Source organism: Strix aluco, chromosome 6 (genome assembly GCF_031877795.1).
Source record: "Strix aluco isolate bStrAlu1 chromosome 6, bStrAlu1.hap1, whole genome shotgun sequence".
Lineage (NCBI taxonomy): Eukaryota > Metazoa > Chordata > Aves > Strigiformes > Strigidae > Strix > Strix aluco.
Window position 1 is genome coordinate 44,602,501 of NC_133936.1, and position 25,318 is coordinate 44,627,818.

The window sequence follows — 25,318 nt, forward strand, 5'->3', positions numbered from 1 at the left end:
TCGGTGCTTCCCAGTTAACTCCCTCCTACCACTGCAGGGAGCTCCGGGTGGCGTTGGGGGACCAGACCTTACCATTCCTATAACGTAGGTGACCCTGACTGAGACTGGGACGTGCCCTGTCTGTGTCACTGCTCCAACCATCACCTTTAGTTTTTCCAGGAAAGGGAAGCACAAAGAGATGTAGCACCAAAAAAATGAAACTCTTCCTCCTGACTTTGTGACTAGAGCCAGTTCAGCCAGAATCACTGACATGCTGCCCTCTCCTCTTCTGGCTGGCACAGGTCTGGCAGCCTGTGTCTCCAAGGGCTTCTTACTGAAAAGGCCCCAGGGCAGACGTTAGCACTTTAAAGTACTTGGAACAGACACAAGTCTGCACCAATTTGTTGCAATCACCCATATTTAAAGGCAAGTGGTACATTTTATTTCCATGGGATTATTGGTCCATGGCACATCTGGCACTCCTGTGCACAAGGTCGATGACCTCCCTGCCTTTCTGCTGTACGCTGGCTTTGGCTTTTATCCTTGGTATGAAGCAACTGGCATTTTGGTCTCAGCAGATGGCTACTTAAAAACAAAAACCCACTCAAACCAGGAGACTTTCTCTTCTTTTCCAGGAGCCAAGGACTTTGAAGGCACATGCTGAGGTTCACTTCCAGAACAAAGGCTGCAGGGTCACAACACACAGTATCTCTTGGAGCCTGTGCTGTAGCTGAGGACAAACGTCTGGTAACTTAAAAGGCAGGTAAAAGTTTATTGTGATCCAGAGAGGTGGGGAATCTCCATCCTGGGAGATATTTCACACTGCTGGACGCATCCCTGCACAATCTGTTTGAGCTTTGAAATTGTCTGTTTTGTGCAGAGGGGTTGGACCAGAGACATCCAAAGTCTCTTCCTCCTAAATTTTTCTGTGTTTCTGTGTCTGATTCTGCGATGACCCATGCAGTCTGCTTTACGAGGAGTGAAGGGAAGAGAAGAAAGCATTAGAAAACATGAAGAAATGTATCAGTATTGCTGTCTGCTGCAAGCTCTGCCAGGGAGCAGACGCTAGCTGCCTTTTCTCTTCTAGATGAATTTATTTGACTGGAAAGACAGCTGCTGTTGCTGTGAAGTGTCCAGATGAACCTGTACATAGACCTGGGGCAAGTGGGAATGTCGAGGGGGGAATTTGAGAAGGCAGGGAGCCCATGCTGGCAGCAGCCCCTGCCCTGCCTGGGGACCAAGCAGAGCTCTGGGAGCGATGTGCTGGGGAGGAGCTCCTTGTACTGCTTCTTTCCTCAAGAGCAGCTGTTTCAGGCTTACCTGGATTATGACCATGATGAGAGAGGGTTTCCTGTTGGGCGTACATCCCCGGGAGGGGTTGCACTTGATATCTGACCTTTGTTTTCATTTCATACCAGGTGTTTCTAGGCCTCGAAATTTTTCTGTGGGCTCAAGGGGACAGTTAAGTCAAGGAGGAGGAGCGTAGGGAGACAGGATGTGTGCAAGGGTTGTGCTTTTGTATCGTAGCTTTTGTGAGAGACAGACAAGCTTTGTGGGCCAAGAACAGCAGGACTAATGATGGGCATTTCTGGAGGGTTGTGTGCCTTCAGAGCTCTCGGCAAATGTCAGCCAGTTTGTCTGCTGCCCTGCAAATGCTGCTCGCTGGGAAGGAGAAATCTGACTGTCCCAAGTGAATGCTTCTCCCCAGCTGCTTTTCAGCTCACTTTGCCAGAGAGACTAAAAAAAGGGCTGCCCTTATGTGCAGGGACTGTGGATTGCACAGAGATACAGCCCAGCAAGCTTGAAATCATGGAGGGGCCAGTCCGACCTCCCCAGGGCCCTCTCCCGAGTTCAGGGCAGGGAGGGACCAGTGTGTCCAACGAGGCAGAAAAGCTCTCTGAGCTGTGGAGAGGAAGGAAGCTAAGCCCAGGGATGGAAGGTGCCATTATAGACTCAGATGTCCTGTCCGAAGGGAGGTTGGCTACCTCATCTGCTGCCTCTGCCTGGGGAGGGAGGGCTTGCATACCAGCAGAGGAGGGAGCTGTGTTGTGCCAGCAGCTGGAGCCTCCCAGAGTCAGCCTGCAAAGCTGTCACTGCTCTTGCTCATGGAGAAGAAGTGTTACTCACAAGCTGCCTTCCTGAGCAGTCTCCTTGCTGGGGTAGTTACCCAGATCTGCTCCATAAGGAGGTTCATCAGCTCCCCTGCAGCCCAGCTATTCCTTGGGAAGGTGTGATGTATCTGGCTTGGTTAATCCCAGATGTATTTTAATGAGATACCATTTGTAAAAGGAGTTCCCAGTGCTGGTGAGACCAGACAGGGCAAAAAAAAGTTTCCAAACAGGTTTGGAAACCTCTGTCTTCTAGTGATAGGAAAATTAAACAGAAGCCATCTTTCTGCGTTCATCCCAGCAACGTACTGTGAACCTGTCTGGGAGAAATCAGCATCTAGTTCCTGATTAAAAAGGTGGGAGCAACAGCCAGGGAGGGTTAAAAGAAGGTCTGTGCCTTGAGGCTGTGCTAAAGGGAAACCCTAGATATTTGTTTCTCAGTCAGAAGTTCAGCTGATGGATGCCTCTAGAAGGTCCTGGTGCCTGGGCATAATTTTACTTGCCCTGCTCTGTTTTTCTTCAGAGATGGAGGGTGCTGAGGGCTGAAGGCACCAGCTGGGTGCTTGGTGCCCTTCCATTTCCCTCTTCAAGGTTTTTAGGTGGGTGGCCAAGGCAGGAGGCAGGCAGCTGTTGATTTGCGGAAACAGACTCTACAACTCAGAGTTATACAGCAGGTATGTTTACTCCGGCGCCGGGGTGCAAGGGGATTTCTCCACAAAGCTTTCACCCCAACAGCACATTTTACCAGAAAATTCTAGAGTGTGGATATACATATTCATTAGATTACATAACACAAATATCCATATGCATAAGTGAGGTTGGGTTAGCTTTTATCTTTTAATTTTTTTATCCTCATTTTTTGTTTTTTAATGTGGCTACTGTCTTGTCTTCTAAAATCCCAGCTGTTTTAAATGATATCAGTGGCTTGGCAGATTCATTCTTTCAGGCCTTTGGTGCTCCCTGCACAGACCGATCAGCGTTTCTGATCAACCGGTCTGATTTCACAAGTGGCTCCACTCCTGCTTTGTGTTTTGAAGGGTTTTCCCCTCTGCTTTTGAGGCCGTATGCTTATTACAGAGCTGTTTTTTCATGAGTGGGAAGGTTTCTCTCAAGGAGAATCTGCAGATGTTTGGGGCTGGTTTTGTTCCTGGCTCTTTGATTCATGGTAGTTCTTGGGATGTGTGAAGGATGGGAAGAGGTTCAAAGGAAGAACCCGAGGAGCTGGTTTAACAGTTCAGCTTGGATGATGTCTATGTTGAAAATGAAAACCTGCCCTTCTGCTCCCACTGCCAAAATGTGATGTGCTGGGAGTCAGCATGCAGACCTCGATCACGTCAAAGCTGTGGAGTCTGACAGTACTTCCACAGCAGAGAGCAGAGGCTCTTTTGTGGGGTGCACTAGGTGCCCTGTTTAAAAATCATAAAGCCCTGGCTTAGGTTCCAGCCCAGGATGGCCTCTGTGTGGCTGTTCTTTAACAAAACGCCCGGTTTTTGTGGCAAAAGACTTTTGGATACAAATGCAGTCAAATATTTGACTAATCCAGCAATTGCTTTGGGATTTTGCTTGAGTTCAAACTCAGCAATTGTGGCTGTTGTGTGGTTGTATTAAGCCTATGAAGGCAACTGCCCAGAGCAGGTAAAGCCACATTCCACTTTGCCTATTTTCTTGATGCCTGCTCACACTGTAACTTCCTCCCCCAGCAGAGCTGGTGCCTTCAGGCTGCCCCAGCACCTCTTGGCACAGCCCGTGTGCTGCAGGGAGCTGCACCCGCTGGCCTGGCAGTGGCAAGGAGACCAGCTTGTCCCTTCAGTGCTTCACAAGGCATAAAGAAAGCAAGCTGCTCCTTTCCCAGAACTGCTTCTGAACATGCTTTGTAGCTGCCGTGACTGTGCCTGGGGCTCCTGTGGGCTGAGGCTGAAATGCATGTCACGGGCTGGGTTTGTCCCTTCCCTGTGTCCCACTTACAGCTCTTGTTTTTTCTAATCTTCCTCTCCTTTACTTCAAATCACAGAACCAGATGTTGGTGTTTGAAAGTGCCCTGCAGGAGAGGTGCTGGACCTGCTGGGGCTTTGGATGACCGATTTGCTGTGAAGCCAGGAGCCAAGGAGACCCGTCCCACTGCAAATGGAGCTGCCAGGTGATGCCAGAAGCTGCAAATGCCAACCAAGCTGTGGTGGACCAGGTAAAGCACATTGGTTTTTTTCTTGTCCTGGAGAAGTTGGAGGGAAGGACCACTTGTGGCATTTAGCGTGGTCCTTGGAGCTGACCATGGGAGGATCTTGCTGGGCTGTGGGTGCTCAGGTATTGCCATGGTTTTAAGTGCATGAGATGTCCAGTGGTAGAGAGCTGCCATGTGCTTGGGCTCTGAAGGAGGCTCTGTGCCCTCCTTGGGTGGAGGAGAGGAGGGCCTGGTGCTCCCCAGCCTGTGGTGCCCCATGGCACTGGGTGGGATGGAGAGTGCCCTGGCAGGACCCTGCCAGCTGAGGAGAAGAGCTGGGTGTGGAGGAGGAGAGACTGACCCCTGCTCTGCCTCTGTGACTGTGAAAGGCCACTAAGCCCTGCTCCTACAGTGCACTGGTACTGCAGCATGTTTCTGCCCTCAATATGGTGGGGACTTAGGTGGGTTTTAGCTGCCAGAGGAAACACAAGGCCAGGAGAGTTGGGATTAAGGTAGAGTGAGCCCCAGAACAACTATCAAAGCATCCTGTAACTGTGTAGGTGATCAGTGCCCTTGACAACTGTCCACTTTCTTGTTTAGGCTGAGATGCCTAAGGGCAGTACCCTGATGAGTCAGGCCTGAACCTCCATCCAGAATGGACCCATCTTCCTGTGGCATTGTCTCCTGGCAGTCACAGCCTCACAGTTACTGCCTTGCTAACCTCCATGTCAGAGATTCCCCTTGAGCTGTGATTAACTTCTTGAGGCTTGTAAATTTTCTTCTGCATTTACACAAAGACAGCTGGCTGGATTTAATGGTTTCATAGTATTACAGAAAAAGAAAAGCTAGGAGGCATTACATTTGTTGGGGCCAAGGACTTTGCTTTGTTTCAAAAAGCAATGGGGAAAAACAAGTTTACTCTTTTTGGATTTCATGGTTGCACCGCTAATGTCAGGGTGTGCAAAATGTAGGCATTTGAGATACTGTCTTGATTTAGAAAAGGAGTAGAGAGCTCAGGGTTTGGAAGTGAGATGTAAAATAAACAGAAAGTGAGGAAAAAAATTGATTCCGAACATGGGAATAAAAAGGGAGAAAGCAAACCCAGGGCTGTGTGTTGAGGTGTGTGCTACCAAAAAAATCAGTGTTCTCCCCTGCAACGTGGGATTGCATTGCTCAGGGGATGGCAGGACAAACATGGCTAAAAGGAGCCAACTTTATTTCCCTTCTTTCTCAGAAGAAAACAAGTACAAACCCTGCTTGGATTAGAGAGGATTATGGACTGCCCGTTGGGGAATTCATGATTGGAACTTCATGATGATGCAGTTGGGTAAGTGATCTCACTGCAGTTATTTGGTAGGAGACCTTTTGATAGCATCTAAAAGGGTTTGAGTCCCTTCGTTGAGCGCTGGAGTTCTTCCTTCATGGGTTAAAACGGGGGAAGGGAATGCTCCCACGGATGGTGTAAGCTGTCTGTGCCAGCACTGCCCTCCTCTTCCTGGGGCCTCACTGCAGCCCTTGTCTTTGCCTTTGCTGCAGCTCTGTGTCCTCTGCAAGACACCAGCTGTGCCCAGTTACTCTGTGGGTTCGATCTGGTGAGTGCAGCACTGATGCCAGGAAAGATGTTTCTGATGTACCTGTGTCACCCGCCAGGGGCTCTGGTCCTGGTGTCCAGAGCTGGGCAGTGCCTGTGCTGGGGCTTTGTCTCGGATCCTGCAGCAGGGCTGCGGGGGGATGCAGGCTGATGGTGCCGTGTCCTTCTGGCACTGCAGCAAGAGAGAGGTTAATAATGCCACACGCCTGCTGCTGCCCTTGGCTGTATGCTCATGTGTTTCTGCAGGAGGATGAGAGCTGTCAGCAGAATTTTCAGGGGATGGGGGAAGGATTTTCAGCCCTGTAGAGCAGCTCCCTGCATGAACCCTGTGCCTCTGAAGAGAGCAGGGCCAGCAGCCTGCTTCGGTCAGACCCTGCTAGGATGGAGGAGGGTGGCTTGTCTGAAGTGCTGAGGGGGCTGGGTTGCTTCTGTGCTGGGCTGTGTGCCAGTGTGATCCCCTCTCCACGCCCTGGGCTGCTCCACATGTGTCCTCTTGGAGTCAGAAATGCAGGCAGCCAGCTGAGAGCCAAGTGTGATTTGGGAATGATGGCTCCAAGATGAGCTTACTGGTGACAGCTGGATATTGTGCAGGAAAGCAGAGGGGAGCTCATAGGGCAGAGAGAGTGTTGGCAAGGGAAGAGGGGCTTGTTGGTCCCTGAGGGAGCAGAGATGGGTATGTCCAACCTCAGGAGTGGAGAGGGGGCAGCAATATAAACTCCGTACGTCCTCGTGGTGATGTTTCACCACCCGTTTCACCTCAGTGGTGAAATTTCAGCTTCTGGGCTCTCTTTTTGAAAGCGTGGGTCTCCCCTGGGGACAGATGGCTGATGCTTCCTTTTGTGGCTGGCTTGCAAGCCTTCTTGGAACCGATAAGCCCGGTTCATTGGGAAGAAACCCGGAAGAGACTTGGGCCTACCTCGACTTCCCTGTCTCAGCTGCACCCGTGTACCTGGGCAGGGAGCTCTGTGAGAGGGGGGGTCTGTCTGAGAACTTTCCATCTCCAGGCATGGTGAGGCCCAGGACTGGGTCAGAAAGTGGAACGAGGTCAGCAAGGGACTGTCTGTAGCCGCTTCCCCGTGCCGGGGTAACGCACCCGGGGCTGCGGCTGTGCTGGAGCCGGGCGGGTGTGCTGGAGGTGGTTTCAGGGCCTGCTTGCTGTGCTCACTGGGTGCTTTGGGCGCTGAGCATCCCTGTCCCCTCTGCCCCCATGTCACAGAGCTGTCCCCCCCGCCCCCCATTGTGTCCTCGCCGTTGCCATGGCAGTGTTGGGGCTGCCCAGTGCCGGGATGCCCAGTTGCCCTGGCAACGGGGACAACAGCCTGTCTGGCATCGGGATCCTCCCGTGAGTGTGTCCCCACAGCCCCTGCAGAGAGGGAGAGGTGGGGGATGCTGGGGAGCGGTGTCTGCGTCCCCTTCCTGGCCGAAAGCCAGAGGGCGGCTCTGGGTGCTGGTGCTGTCAGGTGGCTCAGCCACAGGCAGGCGGGGGGGAGCTTGGGAGCGGGGCGGAGCAGGGACCCGGGCTGCAGAGGAGTTCGGGGGGGGGGGTGACACCCCCTGCCCCACGCCGCAGGGCTGGGGGCATCCCTTGTGCGAGATGGGGGTGCCTGGGGCAGGGGGGTGCCTGGGGTAGGGGGCCCTCGGTCCTGCATTTGAAATCCGTAGGGATTTTCTGAGCAGCAGTTCCTGCGTACATCCAGGGAAAGGAGTGGTGGGCTTGGCAGTGCTAGGTCTACAGTTTCACTTGATGATCTTAAAGGTCTTTTCCAGCCTAAAGGATTCTATGAAATGTGGTCCAGATGCCAGAAAAAGAGTAAATAAAAAAGGACATGCAAAGTTGGCAAGCCAGGATAGCAGAGATCGGATGCTGGGAAGGGGAAAATGGTGCTGTAAATACTTAAGGCAGGAGCCACAGCAGTAAATGATAGTATGTGGAGCTGGGGACTCTCCAGCAGACCCTTGGAAGGGACCCTTGGTGCATCTCACTGTCAGCTGACAGATGAAGTTCATGAAAAGAAATAGTTGTGGCTCGTGGGACTGCACCCACAGCAAAAGGCTTTTTTGGCTCAGGGAATATTTTTATGGAGTTTTACTTCTATGAATCTTAACTCTGCCACTTAAATATGGTCTAATCATGAAACCGTGTGGGGCGGCCTTATGTTCTCCGCTTAGGAAGGATGCCACAGCCTGGAGACACAGGTGTATCCTTTGGGTCTGCTGTGAATGGGATTCTAGATTTTCAAAGTCTCATTGTTACACCTTCCAGGTTTGCCTAGTCATGGCCACTGGGAAGATTCATCGGTCCATGGGATCCTCCAGAATGGCTGATGGACTTCAGAGTAAGGTAGCAGTACGTCGTTATCGGAAGCTGGTCAGAGAGGCAGAGCAGCGTGTGCCTGTAAGTACCTGCTGGGGGCTGGGTAGGAGCTGGGTTAAGGCTGGAAGCTGCCCCTGTCCCTCCTCTGCCTTCCCCTCCTGTTGTCAGGGTGCTGTGGAGCCACACACCACCTCCCCACCTCTTTGCTGCCGTGCTTCTGTTGGAGGGGGCTGTCATGGTGCAGTGGGGGGTGGACTGTGTTGCTTCAGTGTCAGGGTCTTGCCTGAACGTGCCAGTGGAGCCGAGATAAAGGAATTACTGGGCATTGCACGGGAACAGCTGAAGCACAAACGTGCTTCCTTCCGTCCTCTTTGCTGTGTGGGCAGTAACATCTTCTGTCACGTGGGCATACCTGCCAGTGCTGCCCTGGCCACACCGCTGGGCAGCTGGGCATGTGGTGGGCTGCTCAAACCGCCTGGAGTCTTGACAGGACACGACTGTCCCAGATAGAATAGCTTCCAAAAGAGTTGATTCATAGTATCTCATGTCCTGTGTGGAGCACAGATGCAGCCGTGCAAACAGCAGTGGATTCAGGGCGATTCCTCCTTCCCACCCACAACTGTCCCCTTTGCTGGCTGGAGCTCCCTTCACTGGAGGTGACCCAGTGCTGAGGCTCTGTCAAGGAGACATCTCTGTATCCTTCTGTGGAGGGGTCTGTGAGGCCAGAACAGAGAGAAAACAAGTGCTAATGGAAAAGAAATAACGAAAACTTGGACCCATTCCTCTCCACCTCAGTCTTGGCACAACACTGCTTTTCTGCTTTCCTCTGACTCACCCAGCAGTGCCATCTCCACCTGCGTGTTGGCTGTGAGCACTGTGCAAGGGTGGAGTTAAGGGATTTCTGATAACTCCTCCCCACTCTCTCCAAAGGTCTCTGGCTCAATCCAGCAAAACTCAAGAGGGAACAAATACCCGAAGAGCAGAAATCCCCAAACATGTCACATCACCTCATGAAGGAGAAGCTAATGGGACAGAGCCACTTGCTTAGAGCGTGTGTATTCTGCTCTATATCATTAATTTACTGATGTTAAATATTTCAGCTGGTAATTTACGGGACTTCCAGGACTATCCTAGTGGCTGTGATCACAAATTACTCATCAGTGGCACTTGAACGAGAAAGTCTTTCTGCAGAAAGGCATTTCTGTAGCTCTTGCTGGTGTTTTGCATTTCAGCTGACTCCCTCTGCCTTCCTGAAGGAGATGTCTCTTACCACCAAGCAGAGGCTGGCCAGCACCCGGGAGATGAGGCGGCCCCGGATTACCCAGCTTCTAGACATGGGTGAAGCCTCCCATCACAAGGTAGCCTTTTCCTGCCCTTTTCCTTGCTGCTTGATGTGACATTTGAAGAGGGTGTGTGTTTGTGACAGGTGTGCTTCCGGCTCATCTGAATACCTCAGTGACTAGGGCCTGTTGTCTTTTCAAACTGCTCGTGGTAGTGGAGTTCCTTCTGCTGGGGAAAGGTAGAACGTTTTTCCCTGGTGAGAGGTTGGAAGTCCTGATCTGCACTAAGTCAATATAAATAAACTCTGCTGAAGTTGGTGGGTTTTGCTGGAGTTTAGCTGATACTGGGGGAAGGCTGGGGCAGGCCACAAGGGCTCAAGCTTGCCATTTTCCATCCTCCTGGTGAAATAGCCACCTCGTGCTTTGGTGTAGTCACTGTCCAATGCTTGGGGTCATGGGACTCCCTCAACGGTGGCAGCATTGCCCCTTGAAGGCTGAGGGCCTATAGAAATTACTCGAGATTTAACAAAACCAAGTGCATTAATGTTTTGGGTTGGAACAATGTGTGGGACCTTTACAGGGTGTTAGATTTTGCAGGCTGCCAGATATACAGGGGAATGGCCCTGGGCAGAGGGGAGTGGAAGTGCGTTCTCTGGATCAGTGGTTACTTAGATGTATGTTTAAGCTGCTTTTCTCACAGGACTGCTCACCACAGCACACAGTCCAAACAGGTGGATCACTGAGGTAGGCTGTTGAGTGGAAAATTGCCAGCAAGAGACCTGTAACCAATTGGTTAAGGATTGCCCTAGGCAGCACAGGAGGCTGGGAACGCATCAGATGAGCGCACACATAACTGGCAGCGTGCTGCAGGCACGAGCTGCCGTGTAAGTGTGGCTCCTGTGGAGCAGCAGGAGGCCTGCCTGGGTCTTTTGAGTGGGAACAGTGCAGCTGGGAGAGGGGAGACAAAGCAGGGAGGAATTTTCTCAAGTATTGCCTCTGCTCTGTGAACATTTGCTGTTTGTGTATAGTTTCAGACATGCTTCTGCAGTGGTATTAAATGAAATGTCAATAATGGAATACAATAAAGCATCTATTTAAAGCCTGTGGAAAAAGGAGATACCAAGTCCAGTCTTACTAAGTTGCCCAGTAATGCTGAGAAAAGAGCTAAACCTTATCACTATCCAGCATTCACCTCCTTTGTCTTTTTCCCAACTACTGTGTTACCTTCTTTTTAGCCTTACCTCCTCTGGTAGTGTTGTCTTCTAACTGGTTTCTAGGCTCTTGTGGTGGTTTAGCCCCTGCCGGGGTCTGAGACCACGCGGCCGCTGCTCCTCCCCCACAAAGGGAGTGAAATACAAAGCCCCAAGACTGAAATAAGGAAAGGTTTAATACAACAGTGCAATAGCAACACAACAAGCAACAACAATAACAATAACAGTAATAGTGATAGCAATGAATAGAGCAAAATAGCTACCAAATACAGCAGTGAGAAGCACGATGTACAAAACCACGAGTGCACCGCGCTCCTGCGCCAGGGAAAATGTGACCTGCCAGGATGTGACGTCCGCATGGTATCTGAATAACCCGGCTAGAGCTCCCCCCCACTGCTGGGGAAACTTAACCCTATCCTGGTTAAACCAGGACAGCTCTCTATCAAAAAAGATATTTAGGGATGTGTGGGACTCGGTCTCTCTGTCTCAGAGTAAAGATCATCCCAAAATTGTTTCCCATGGAGTCTCGTGTAAATTCTTGGGTTTCGCCTGCTCCATGAGTGCTCGTGGCTCTTCCAGGAAGTGCTCTGGAGCTGTGTGACCACGTCAGCACAGGGCTCTGCTGGCAGTAAGCGCTGCCTTGCATTCTGGAGAAGGAAACCTGGAGGAACACCCGCCAAAAGAGCTTCTTAGCTTGAGCCTGCTCAGTGTGGTCCAGAAACTTTTGATCAGCTCAGAACACAGGTGGGGGGCTGTTTGCCTAGCATGAGCTGCGTGGACATACTCACCAAGAGACTGTACTCCGCTGGAGATCGGTGTAGGATTCTTTCATGAATCTTTCTCCCAGCAGCTGACCCTCCTCTCACCGCTCTGTCTTGCCTCTCCAGTTCTCAGCAGTTGACCTGGAACAGAGCTTGTTTCAGCCTTTTCCTTCAGAGGTGGTATTTCAGAACTACGTCCCCTTCGAGGTCTACGAAGTGCCACTGATTCTGAGGAACACTGACAAGGTAAGTGGTGGGATGCGGAGGTTTAACACTGTGCTGGAAGAGGAGAGCAGTGTAATTCCCGTGGTTTACAGCATAACAAATTATCTGCTGCAGCACAGCACACCCAGAATAAAATGTCTCACCACCTTTATTCTGCAGGATGGTGGAAATCTTCCCATGCTGGGGATTCTCCCCTTGATTTTGGCCACACATTGGTGGTATCTAACGCAAAGGAGCTTTTCTAGTCAGCGTCCTTCCCCTTGAAAGCCCTGGATTGATGGGAACGTTGAGGGTTGTACAGTTCTTACCTGCTCTCCTGCTTTACCTCGAGTGTGCACCATGTGCTGGTGGCTCCCTGGTTAATCTCGGTTTCTGGCAGGACGCCTCTGCCTCTCACAGCCTGTTTAGCTGCCTCTGTGCAGCTCACTGTCAAGGCCCAGAGCTTGAGCCTTCTCCATGCTGGAGGAAGTTATGGTTAGTGGCATTATCACTCCAGGAAGGGTGTTTTGAAGCAGCAGGGGAAATGGACTGATTTAGCAGAAGCAGTGGGAGGCCTTTAGGTGCCACTTTAGGCTCCTGCTGAGCTTAATGCAGTTCTGCTCAGGTTTTTCTAAGCAACGTGGCTCTCTGCTTTCCCTTTGGAGAACCACAGCACATCCAGAGTAATGTTCTCTTGAAGGTCTCCACCTTTACTTGAAAAAATTGTGATTGTTTTGAGATTTCCCAGGAGAGTTGAGAAGGGAGAAGTTGAAAAATGCCAGCAATGTTGTTGCACTGTAAAGAGGAAAATTGAGACCTTTTGAATTTTGGCAGGGGAAACGTTTGCTTCAATGAGGCATGTGCCAAGAGCAGCTGGTGGGAAAAGGCAGGAGGGAGGAAAGGAGCTGAGTGGGAAAGTGCTCTGGGAGAGAACATTGTACACACAAGGGTTTCTCTTGACATGTAAGAGTAAGTGTGCTGGAAGCAGAGAATGTTCAGAAAAAGAAAGGTGTAATTAAAGATACTGTTCTGTAATGAAGAGTAAGATGTGTACGTGAGAGGAGGGCAGGACGGGCAGAGGGAAGTGTCCCTGAGAGCACGTGAATTAACCCCCCCTCCAAATCTACCAGTCTTGTTGGAGAACAAACAAGTGGACAAAAAAAGCTGTCAGGGCATGTTGCAGGTGGGGGAACAGCAAGAGAAGTCAGAGTATATTCTGAGATAACAGGTTTTGACAGGGACATGGTTGGAAATGGAAGACCCTTTGGCAAAGACAGTTGCAGGGTGGTCCCTCAGTTATTCCTGGAGAGTCCTGCGCCATTCCTGGCCTGGCGTTTAGCTTGGGAATACTGGAAAGAGCAGCGTGGGTGCCCCTGTCCAAGGGATACCATTCATGGGGTCCACGCTGATTCTGGGCCCTGGCAGGATGGATTCCATCCTGGTGTATTAGGTGCATGTACCTCTGTAAGGAACTGAAGGAATTGATGCCTCAAACATTCATCGACAGAGAAAACCTCCAGGACAAGCTGTGGCCTTTGTGATTAGTCTAAGGAATGTCACCCGAGGGAGCAGGAGTGTGTGGAAGGCTGCACCCCCCACTCCCTTGCAGTTGTACTGACAAACTCCTTATGTGGGCCTCAGAGGGGGGAAACTGAGTGGAACCGAAAGTTTCCCCTCAAGCACAAAGACCGCTAATCCCTGGCTGCACTGTGTAAGCCCGGTACTGTGTGGCTCTGTTGTGTAAACCAGACACCGTGCTTGCCTTGCTAACGACTTCTGCCTTCACCGTTGAAGAGGCGACAAGGCCTGACAAGAGGTGAGCATTTCTGCCCCAGAAGCAGAAGAATGTTAATCAGCTGATAAGATGAACTGAAACTTTGCTGTGTGTGCACCCACCGCCCAAGATGGTCGGACCTGAGACAACTCTGGATCCAGGGGTGCTGATCCAGATTTCTTTGACTCTCTTTCTCACCTTTCTACTTCTTTCCTTTCTTTTCTTTCTTATAGATTTATAAGAGATCACATTGCTTATTATCCTTTTCCAAGTTTAAATTGTTTTCTAGTGCAAGTAAAACATTTTAACCGGTCATTTGGTGTCGTTTCACCTTAATTTAACCCAAGGGGATCACGGAACTGTTGTGACTTCCTGGGCTTCCAGCCCGGGTTGTGACAACCTCAAGAGTTAAAAGTGCTTTGGAAAGGTGGTTAACACGGGATGTCCCCAGGGCATGGCCAGGTATTTTCTCCTCATGTTTCCATATGAGTGGCAAAATCATAGTTTCCTGTCTTTCCTGCAGGTTCCTCGGCTGGTGAAGGTTGTCTTGGAGACGTCGCCTTACTTCAAGTTGACCAGCCCCGGTGGTGTGTGCTGTAAGGTAGCACCTGGCATGTGTTCAACTTTCCAAATCCAGTTCACCCCTGAGGAGAACAAGGTGAGACTGGAGGTCCAGAGAGGTTGGTGCCTTCAGTGGAAGCTGAACCTGCAGGGCTGGATTCAGAACAGGGCATCTGCTGTGGGTTTTGAGGACTGTCCTGGTTCCAGTGGGGTTGCCCTGGATCTAGAACCGGGGGAAACTCTTTCCCCATGGTGAAGATTATGCTCTCATAGACTGGAGTCTCTTATGTGTTTCAGACCATTTTTATCGTTCAGTGATGGAACATTTAATGTCATGTCTGCTGGTTTCAGAGATAAGAGAGTCTGCCGTCTGTGGTGGGGCGGCCTCCCAAGGTGTTGGTTTCTGGTATCTGTTCAGTGCTGTGTGATTATGGGTTTGCTCCACTAACGGTAGATACAGAGGTCTGTTTAAAAGTGACCTGTTATTTGGAAGACCCAAAGTGAGCCTGATCAGAGTGGGGACCACCACCTTTGAAAACTGGAGTCACCTTAATGCCTAGTGTGTTGGACACGGTAGCGAGACAGCGGAACATTATGTCTGAAGTCATCGCGGTTTTTATGCACTGGTTATAGCCCGCAGCCTGCTGTGGGGTCTGCTCCAGGCTGTGGTCGGGCAGTCTGCAGCTGGTCCCCTCTTGGCACTGCAGGATGCTGTTAGCTGCTGCAGCAGGGACTGACGGGCTGTGCTTTCCCTCCCTGCGCTTCCTTGAGCGTTCGCGAGGGAAGATGCACGTGGAACAGTAGGAAAATGGCAGGGTGGGCTGTGGATGTTTATCCATCTCTACCCAATGGTAGGGGTTTAATTATTATGGAAAATACTAGAGGAACAAATAGATCCAGAGAGCTTTTCTGTTTCCCATCGGGCAGCCACTTCCCTGCCTCACCCTGGACTGGAGCAAAGATGGTGCTTTTCCATCCCCTCTGTTTTCAAGCCTTGCAGCTGTGCTGTCCCTGAGGACACTTGTCTGTCTGCGATGCAGCTGCGAGGCTGGGGCAGAGGGAGGGCTGTGCAGGTGGCAGGGAGCCAGCCTGGCACAGGCACACTGAGCTCTAGATGTCCCTAACTCAGCAGGAGGTTGTTGGGCTGCAGGTGGCTTTGAGACATCTGCCTGAACGAGCACGTACGGGAATAAACGGGCAGGTACAAGCTGCAGGCAGACACATTACCCAGAGCCTGCGGGGTGGCTGTGTCGTCATGCGTGTTACTGTGATTGCTGTGTCAGCTGGCACCTCTTCCATGCCAAACACGCCGTGCCTTTGCTTAGAGGTTTGCACATCAGTGCTGTGGCCCTGGCAGGTCTGATTCTCAGTGCTGTGATGTGAAGGGTCAGTACTGTTATCTGGAGGCTTGTTAGTACAGAAGAATTTAATACCTGGCATGGAAGGGGGGAAGCATTGCAGGGAAACAAGGACAGGCAGGCTGAGTCCTTCCACCAGCATCCTGCTACCTCTTAGCACTGTTCTTCGCATGACTTTGTTGGAGAGGTGAGGCTAGGGGATAGCTTTGAGCCAGCAGATGTTTCTGCACCCAGCCAGAGGTGCAAGATCTCTTTGGGCGTACCTGCTTTTTCATCTTTCACTTGCTGCTTAGATATAATTTAACACTTTGTCCTATCCTCAAACAGCATGGATATAGAAAACTAAAGAGGAAATGCCCTGTGGTCCCTAGCTCCCCATGCTTGTGAAATAATCTGTTCCTTTGGAGGGACTGAGAAATTATTTAACAACATCAATATTTAGGGTTAAAATTATGTTGTCCTAGGGCAGTTCTCCAAACTACCCAAGTGACACAAGAGCTTAATCTCATTGAAGCAAGTTTTGAAAAGTACACCGGTGCCTTCAAAATGTGATTTATTCATATTAATTAGTGTTCTTTTTGGGGGTGGCAGAGGTAAATTGGTGCCCATGAAGGGCAAAGTGCTGCTCTTCAAGTTTAGAGAGTCAGCAGAGCAACATGTGAACATCACCACAAATACAGGTAGGGTGAGAGAACCCTCAAGAACACCGATGTCCAATACTTTGTCCCTTGTCTTGCCCTTGAACTGGCGAGTGTATGGAGCAGGGAGCTCTGCCAGCGAGAGGTCCTGTGCACAGCTCCAGTGACACTCCGGTGGTTTCTGCTGCACTGGGGGTTGTGCAGGGCATGGGCAGAGGGATGCATGCTGCTCAGCGAGGAGCACGTGGGGATTTATACAGCAGAGTCAGAATTTTGTACAAATCAAACATTTTGTCTCGTACTTGATGGAGTGTGGGCCAGCGAAGCACCAGATTGCTGTAGCTCAGCTAGAAATGCATCAATAGTGCAGTCAGGAGGTGCACGGCACCTTGAAAACCCCTTAGCAAAGAGGCTTTGGGAAATGGCTCTGTAGACTCACCTGCGTTGGGCTTGCAGTGGCTTGCATGCAGAGTACCTGTGTGTAGTTGTGGAAGGCTTACGAGTGCTGCCTTTGAACAGCCTCTGCCCCTCTGCTGCTCCATCATCTGCAGGGATGGTGGATCACCCAGTGAGCTGGGACGCAGGTACAAGCCCCTCTGCCAGGGCTGGGCAGTCCTCCTGCTGTGGAGTTGGTTTGAATCTGTTCTTCCCCGGGGTCAGTCTGACTTCAGCGAAGTCACTCCTGATTCAAGGGAGTAAAATTGCGGCTAAGACCTAAATCAAAGGACCGTGTGAGTTGTTAGTGGCTGAAATGCCATGTGCCATGGAGCGCTTGCTTGAAAAATGAGCAGTTTCCTATTTTCTTGCAGTCATTTGGGAATGTGCCACAGGATTGGACTGTCAGAAAGTAAATAAATAGCTGACATGTCTCTCTGTTTATTGGCACTTGCCTCAGAAATAAGAAATGCTAATTTTTCTGTTGGGCAACGTTTCCAATTAGTTACTCTTGCTGCTTCTGATGTACACATTTCTGTTTTAGGGCTTCAGCTGCACGGTGTGGGTGTTCTCGTGCCACCCTGTGTTCGGGTGTCCTTGCATTATGGTCTGACAGTCTCTGCCTAATTGGAAACCATTGTGGAACTGACTGACAATAGACAGGAATACATTTGTGGGTGTCCTTTGGCTTATTAATAGATTATCTTAAAGGAAGAAGGAAGCAAGAAGCATATAAATACACAGCACAGCTTATTCTGTTTGTCCTCTCGCTCTTTTCGCTGTAGCAATACAATATATTCAAGCAATACAAGTTCAGTCTGTAAGGTTTGCCAAATTCATTACTGATGCTCAGTGGAGACTGAATTAATGCCCATTAATATGAAATATGACAGGCTGATGAGTTATTGCATTACTGAAATTAAAATTCAGTCGGGCGCTGTTAGATGTTTGGTAGCACACAGAAGCTATTCCAAGTATACTTTTAAGATGACTTTTGCGGGGAGGAGAGGGGCAGAAAATCAAGGCAAATGGCCCTGTGCAAAATGAACCTGGAGCAAAGTGACCGATTTCAAAGCCTCCTGTGAATTGGTGGCTGAGGAAGGCAGGAGAAGGGCCACCCCTTCTCATGGGAAGCTGTCTTCACCCTCCAGTCTCTCCTCTCTTTTCATGGCCCTTATTTCCCAGCCTTTATGATATCCTGGTTTCAGCAGGGAGCTTTCCCTGCTTGACTTGCTATGTTGCCTCGTGCTACAAGGATCTCTTCTTTGCAGTTGTCTGCTGCAAGGAGTTCAGTGAAGTGTTTAGGATTGGTTACGCAGCAAAACCGACACCTCGTTTGCTGGTGTACTGGGCAGTTAGGGTTGCTGTCACTGTGACAGCAATTAATGTTAGCCTGAGTTTGCAAAGAGCCTGAAATGACACCTCTGAGACACAAGCAGTTCTTTAATTTCATTGGGTGCGAATTCAAATGCCAGTGGTGATACTTTGCAGGCCAGAGCTTGTAACTTACTGCTTCTGGAAGGTGAATAAGAGAAAAGGAACCATTGTACAGTGGGAGGTGTTTTCCTTGAAACTGGGAGAGGAGTTGTAGGAAGGATGAAATTGTATTTTCATGAAAATTTGTAGACTGAACCTGGTGGGTCTAAAAACAATCTTTAAAGCATGGAAGTGATGCAACCCCTCTCTCACCCAGGCATGCTTATTTAGAAACCTGGTTTGAAACCGTCTAAGGGTTTGCAGTTGCAAAGTAAAACAAGGCTGTAAACTGGTTCCAGCTGTACCCACAGACTGTAAGCAAGTGCCTAGCCGAGCTGGTAACGCAGGGCAGTGCTGCAGTGGAGAACTGCAGCCTGTATCTCCTCCCAAGGGAGGGTGATTCAGCTTGCAAAAGCTCACGGGACTGTGGGTTCACAGCAGCCTGAACAGCCAGCTTCTGCCTCGCACCCCTCTTCCCTTGGCTGTCCCCTCGTTTGGCCTGAGGCTGCGTTCAGCTTGGTGCAAGGTCCCATTCTGGTGGGTCACAGAGTGTGGCTGAAGGGTCAGGGCACTCTGAAGAGCTGAGTCCAGCCTTGTACAGGATGCAGCGTCCCAGGGCGTCCCTGGAGAGGGGGCTCGGCACGCAACGTGCGTGTGCATGAATGGCGAGAGGCAACTTGCTCTCTCAAGGGTCGTGGTTGTCTCTGTGGCCAAATCCTCGTTGCTTTAGCCTTGCCTTCGTGTACCTGGAGAAGTCCCTTTCCTGGGGCAGGCAGTCCCAGTGCCCCTCCCGGCCCCAGAGCTGGGAAGGTGGCATGTGCTTGCTTCTGGGGGGGTTACACCTGGGGGAGGCATTTATTCCTTGGGCTCTTCTGTACATTGCTGTGGATCCACTTGCTCCTTAGCAATGACAGTGACTTGAAAATGGTTTCCTATTATTTTCCTTAAATACTTCCAACTGTTGAAGTTTCTTTTTTCTTTATCTCCCTGCTGATCTGAACTCCTCGCATCATCCTCTGTCAACCTGGCATCTGGGAGAGAGAAGTAAATATGGCATGCCAAGATTTAACAAGGCAGGCAGCTTTCAAGTGGATTTACAGTGCCTTTGTTACAGTAGTGTGGCCACAATAACAACAACAACAACAACACCAAAGTAAATAGGATTCTTCATTTGCTAATGCAGTTCCTGAGGATCTAAATAGTCCAGGATGTGAAGTACCCAGATAGTAGGTGCTTTAAATTCACATGGGCTGCCCGTACCTTTTATTTTAGATGGCTTAGGCTGCAGGATTGAGTACAAAATTGCTAATTCAGAAAGGCTTGCTGAAGATGAAACACTCTCCTGAAATGTGATAATTCAGTTCTGTAGGTCGTTTGCTGCAGTTTCCTTCCTGGTATTTTACTTTCCAAATACGAGAAGCAAAAGCCCTTCTGCAAGGTCCAGTGTGAATATTTGATATGTCTAGAGAGAAAGATCTTTCTTTATTCTTTTTACATCTTGGCTGTGACAACATCTGTTACAGCAACCTTAAACCCCAGCTGGTGGGTAGCGCTGGGTGTTAGTTGTTGTGTTAAAGCAGTAGCTCTGTGTCTGTGCCTCCTCTGGCTGCCATAGGACCCTTCCAGGCTTGGAGGGGGGCAGGTGTGGGAGAGCAAGAAATCCTAAGCACAGAGGAATCTGAATCTGTTCTGGTTAAGAGAGTTTGTTGTGTGCAATTCCTAAATCAAATGATCTGCTTGCTGCTTCAACAATGATAAAAATATCAGAGGACTTCAAAGCACTGAGGAAAAAAGATGAGGACAGCAAGTGAGTGATAAGATGCAGAGCTTCCATCAACTCATGGCTAAGAGAGCTGCTGGAGGTAATGGCTCCTGGCCCTGCTGCAACAGTTTTACTGGTGATTTCAGCAGGGGCAAGGGGTTACTTGCAGCACTGCGATGCCACACTGTCCATCTGGAGATGGATCTGCTCCTCCCTACAGTAAAATGATTTTGGTGATTTGATTTGCCTTCCTACTGCTGAAGGCCAGACAGCTGGGGGGACTGTCTGTCTCTTTTGTGAACAAGCCTATGCTGGGGAGTAGCACAGCTGAGTTTGCTCTGGCAGGGCTGTCCCAGTGTCTCCCATCTGCAGCTCCTGCTACCACCTGCCTCAGGCAGGCATGCTAACAAGGCATCAACCCTGCAGCAGAGAGGAAGCAAAGCTATTTCCCACGTCCCCTGAGGCTAGGTGAGCTGGAAAGGGAAACTGAGATTAGACACAGGAAGAACTCTTAAGTCTAGGGTAGAGCTGGAATAGGCTGCTGAGGGCAGGGGTGGAATTGTTAGTGCTTTTAAGTACTTGTCAGACATCTTGCAAGAATAGTTTGGGTGTAGAGCTGAGCCAGTTCTGGGGTGGGGAGATAGATCAGATAGCTTTTTAAGGGTGTGTGTCCCCAGCCTTGTCCCTATAATGCTCTGGGAAGTGGTGGGAAATACACACTTACCCTGCACTCACCTGACATTAAAACAATTCCTGTGTCCAGCTTGTTAAATATTTCACCGAAGACTGAGTGTTGGTCGAGCATGTGGCAAAGTCCTTTTGAAAATGCACCTGAGCGTCCCCTGGCCAGCGTCAGTGATGTCGCCGCGTTGCTGGGATTGGAGTTAGTGCTGTGGCACAACTGGGTGCTTAGTGGAGCCTTTGATCATCTGTGGTGGTGATCGAAGCGGGTTCTCGTTACTGCTGTAATCCCTTACATGAAATTGCTCTATTTTGGTGCCTCCGAATCAAAGTATCAGATAATTTTGTCTGGTTCTGCCAGCTTGACTGTGAAAGCAGGTGAATCAATGGGATTGTTTCTTCTTTGCAAGTTAACAGCCCTGTTCAAGTCACGCTGCAGGAATGAAAGGTCACTAAGGTAAAAAGTCCTTTGACATTGCTGGATGCTACTGTTAGAGTCACAGAAAACAGCAGTTTTTCTTCTGCCATGGGATGGTACTGAATGCACTGTGCTGAGATTGTTTCTTTCCCTGCAGGATTATTTCTACCAGCTCACCTGCATCACAGAAAGGGAAAAGTTTATTGTGCCAATCCGAGCTATCGGTGCCCGAGCTATCCTGGACTTCCCTGACCAGCTGAACTTCTCCGTCTGTCCAGTCAAGTACAGCTCCCAGAAAACTCTGCTGGTTCGCAACGTCGGTAACCGGGAGGCTCGCTACCGCATCAGCACTGAGAGGTAAAGGAGCTCGTCTTCTTTGTGCAAAACACTGTTGCATGATAACATGGTTGGTAACAACACGGAACCAGAGCATCTGAGCTGCTGTATTGCAGCCGTAGCTGGAAACGGGCAGGACACGTGGGGTTTGCTGTTGCTTATAGTGTTTAAGCGTGACGCAACCTTTGATAAAACTCTGCGTGCTGCAGCGAGGTTTTGTACTGCAGGGGTGTCTCCAACACAGCATCTCGCAAGAGTGGTTCTGTTAGATTGAAAGAGCAAATGAAGGAAGGCAGCCTGGCTGCCCGTGGGCTGTGTAAGATGCTGCGTGGCAGGAGACAGCTCTGGGAGCTCGGTTCCTGTAGACCAAACGCGGTGTCAAGAAATGGGCAAGCTGTGAGCTGGTGAGAGAGACATTTAAGAATTTACCAGCAGCTGTGTCTTTATTTGCAAGTGCCATTAGAGATCGTAGATCAAAGCAATTGGTATTGAGGCCCTGACAAGAACACTGTGTGGTCCAGGAACTTTGTTTTCCAGTAGGTTTGGTCTGGTCCCTGGGACCAAATATTAAGCAGAATGAGCTTTTAGGTGGAGATGAGCAGACACTGGCTTCAAAACTGCACCACAGCCCCAAAGCAGCATGCTAATGAGGGCACAGGCAAAAGATGCAGCAAGTGTCTGGTGCATGGGTTGGGGGCCTTTTCTTCTAGAGCTTTATCTCTCCCAGATTTCCTGGAGAGTGCTCGAATCTGTAGGGATCCAGCTCACAACCTCCTGATCCTGAGTACCTTCTGAAACGGTTACATACCAGTGTCGGCCAAAGACACCCATGCTCTGGGAGGCTGCAAGCACGTGGTGTTCCGGTGGTCCCGAATCAAACGCCTGACATGAGTTGTGTTGTGGACAGCCTGTCCTGCTCCTTTTGGTCTCAGAAGACAGTCACCGGTTTCCCAGTTTGCTGAATGGGAGGGGGTGGTGCAGCTGCAGGGAGACTGGTTCAATTGGCTGATAATTCGTGGTGAGTTGCTGTCGGGGGAGGCAGCGGGTCTGCCTCTAGTCTAACTGAAGAAGAATTTAACCTTGAAGACATTCCAGTGTATCCATGAGAGGCGAGAAAGTCCCGAGAAGTGCCATGTGGTTGCCAACTCACATGCCTCTTTTTGTCCTTTAGAGACCTCATCCAATATTTTCAATCCTACTGCTTGCCATGCACTCACACTGAATGCAGTAACTGTTGTGGCTTCAAAGCCTTGCATCTTACTCCATAGCAAAATCTTTTTCAGGCTTTGTTCTGAGGTTTTAACCCCCTTTCTTTTTAATAGGGCTTTCCAGGTAGACAAAATTGTCTCCTCTTCCTTTGTTAATGACTGCCCCATAATTACAGTCCCATTCCCGGTGGCTCACCTTTTTAGGTGTCGAAATTCAGGTCCGGACCAGGCAGATTCCCTCTGCTCTCAGCTACACCGGGCTCCGTCTCCTTGGCTCTTCCCGCCGCCGTTATACTTCTCCTTTAAATGACCACTTCGCTCTAATCACGTCGCTCTAATCAATCACGTCGGGGTCACCATTTGTCGCAGTTGAGACGGACACGACAAACATCAGATTGTGTGAAAGCGACCAAAATGGCTGCAAAAGCCCCTTTATTGTTCTAACAAGCTTTTTTATAACCTTCCTCAAAGTAGGTGTTCATACAGGATTGGTTTACTTTAGTAACTAACAGTTCACGATTGGGTGATAGTTTCTCGCCTGAATCGTCAGGACAGTTCTTCTTATCTTAGTTCTCTAATCTTGTTTCCATGGCACTTCTTGGGACTTTCTCGCCTCTCATGGATACACTGGAATGTCTTCAAGGTTAAATTCTTCTTCAGTTAGACTAGAGGCAGACCCGCTGCCTCCCCCGACAATTCCCCCTTTTTGTATTTGTGCTAGAAATATTGCAGAAGCAGTCTTCTGCAGGGCCCTTTGCAGAAGACTGACAAGACATGGCAACATCAAAAGCACAGTCACAATTACCAAGATCATGACCCCCACAGTTTTGACCAGAGATATCAACCATCCAGAAAGTCCCCATCCTTTAAACATCCTTGTAAGCCAATGCAATCCGTCTTCTTCAGTTAGACTAGAGGCAGACCCGCTGCCTCCCCCGACAAGTTGCTTGATCCCGGAGGTCTTGGTGTAGGAGCTGAGGTCAAGAATGCAGCAAAGACCAGTGGTCTGACTTGCTGCATCTGAGTTGCTTCAACTTCTTCTCCAGGAAAACAGGGCTCAAAAGGCTGCTCTTTACTTTTCTCTTGTGAAACGTGAGGGTTCAAGAGGAGCTTCCACCAAAGCCTGGCAGGGTATTTAAGCAGGCTTCTAGGATGCTGTTTAAGGAGGCTGCTTCTTTTCCCTGTGGAAACACGTAGACAGGAACTTGTAAATCACTGCACAGTTTTCCTCTGGGATCTCCAGATCTAGTTGTTGCCACCAAAATAAGTACTCAGTAAAAGTCTAGCATATTTTTGCAATGTACTCTCCAGCTCTTCTATTGAGTGATACAGCACATGTCGAATCCTGCTTGATATGGATTTTAAGAGTTTCTGAACTTCAGCAATTAAATATTTCGGTCCTGATTTGCAATAAAGAAATAGGAAGCATTGCAAACGTTTTATTTCAAACTACACAAAAAAATATTCTGAACAACTGGGTTGCACGTGTACAGGGATGGAAAGCTGGTATGATTTCCTTTGTCAGCTGAGGGCATCTGCCATCTCTTCCATTTCATTATGAACTTTTGAAAGCCACTTTGAAATTTCAAACAGATGATTTAAATCTTTGAATATAAGTAGCATTTTATTCTAATTAAGTTGCCCTGATTTTCGTTCAGATTTCTTTTTAAATACTCTTAAAAGAGTATTTAAAAACACATGCTTGCATGTGAGAGGAGGAGGAGGATGATTAGTGGCGTAGAAGGGAGTGAGAGATCTGTCTAAGCTTAGATCCGTCAGGTGACCTCTGTATCCTTTATTCTCTATCTAAACAATTTAAACTTGTGTTTTCTGGCCTGAGCATATTCAGGCTCTTGCCCATTCACAAGTCAGCTGCAGATGCCACCATTTCCTAGTCCATCATGCTGTTCATATCGTGTTTCCTTGCAGCTTTTCTCTGGATTTCCTTGTCTGTGGCACCAAGCATAACCTGTTTGCCTTCACCTTCAGTGCATTTTCCAGCCCATCTCCAATCCTAACCTTTCCCCTCAGTACTGAGAGCTCAGCTCTTGCATCTGGTCACTTCATGATGACGTTCCCTGCCTGTTACTCATTTATCTAAAGGCTTTGATGTTTTCTGTTGTGCATTTCCCTCCAGGGAAGAGCTCTTAAGTGAAGCCATGGGGCCAATTCAGCATCCTTCTGCTGTTCCCCGTTCGGAGCTCTCCCCTGCCATGGTTTCTACCAGAAGCATGGCTGCATTTTGACCACTTTTTCATGAAGGGAGAAAACCACCAAAGCACTCCCCGTTATGCAGTCTGGCTTTGTGCCTCTCCTCCCTCTGCATGTCCATACCCAGCTCTTAACTGCATAGCATGGTAATAAAAAATAAGAATAGTATAAATAGAGAAAGTCTCTTCCTGTTGTCGCATTGTTAAGGCAGAACAATGAGTTTTCTGCTCCATGACATTCACAGATAAATGTCATTCCAGTACATTCCAGTTGAAAATGGTGTCTGGAAGCAGATCTCAGTGCAGCACTGCCTTTTCCTGACATTGCTGACGTGCTATGCCATGCTATGGGGCTAGAGGGGATCAATCCGAGATCAGATCCATTTAGGAATGTCCCCACCAAGCTCTGAAAGCTCAGGAAATTATCCTGCGAGGCACAGTGCCTCGAGCCCCCTTGCATCCCTCCCTGTAGTACCCATACGCTGCATGGAGGCGTGAGATTGGCCAGTTACCATAGGACGTGCAAAGACCATCCAAGGACATGAAAACAGAGCCTAGGTGCAGTGAAAGAGGGAAATACAGAGCTTGTGAGATGCTGACTCCACACAGGATTTCTCAGCACAGAGATGGAGTCTTGGATGCTTTGACTGTAGCAGACTGAGTATACTGGAATAGTTATACTGCTTGACTTTGGCTGTTATACCATTACTAAAAACTAATATATGCTAAGATTAAACGACCTTTGTTTTTTTTCCTGCAATAGATCTTAGTGGACAGAAGAGGCAATTCAATCACCAGTAATTTTACTGTCTTCCTTGGGTTTGGAGGTAGCTTGTAATGAAATCGATTCTCCCA

General features: G+C 49.4%; 1 protein-coding gene across 1 annotated transcript in view; it reads left to right on the forward strand.

Annotated features, from left to right (window-relative positions):
• The first annotated feature begins 8,111 nt into the window (after positions 1 to 8,111).
• LOC141925511 (hydrocephalus-inducing protein homolog) overlaps positions 8,112 to 25,318 on the forward strand; it is an 89,721-nt gene continuing 72,514 nt past the window's right edge. The window contains 5 exon segments of the mRNA XM_074829952.1: positions 8,112 to 8,231; positions 9,383 to 9,508; positions 11,529 to 11,648; positions 13,904 to 14,038; positions 20,867 to 21,066. Coding sequence (XP_074686053.1) covers positions 8,112 to 8,231; positions 9,383 to 9,508; positions 11,529 to 11,648; positions 13,904 to 14,038; positions 20,867 to 21,066 — 701 coding nt within the window.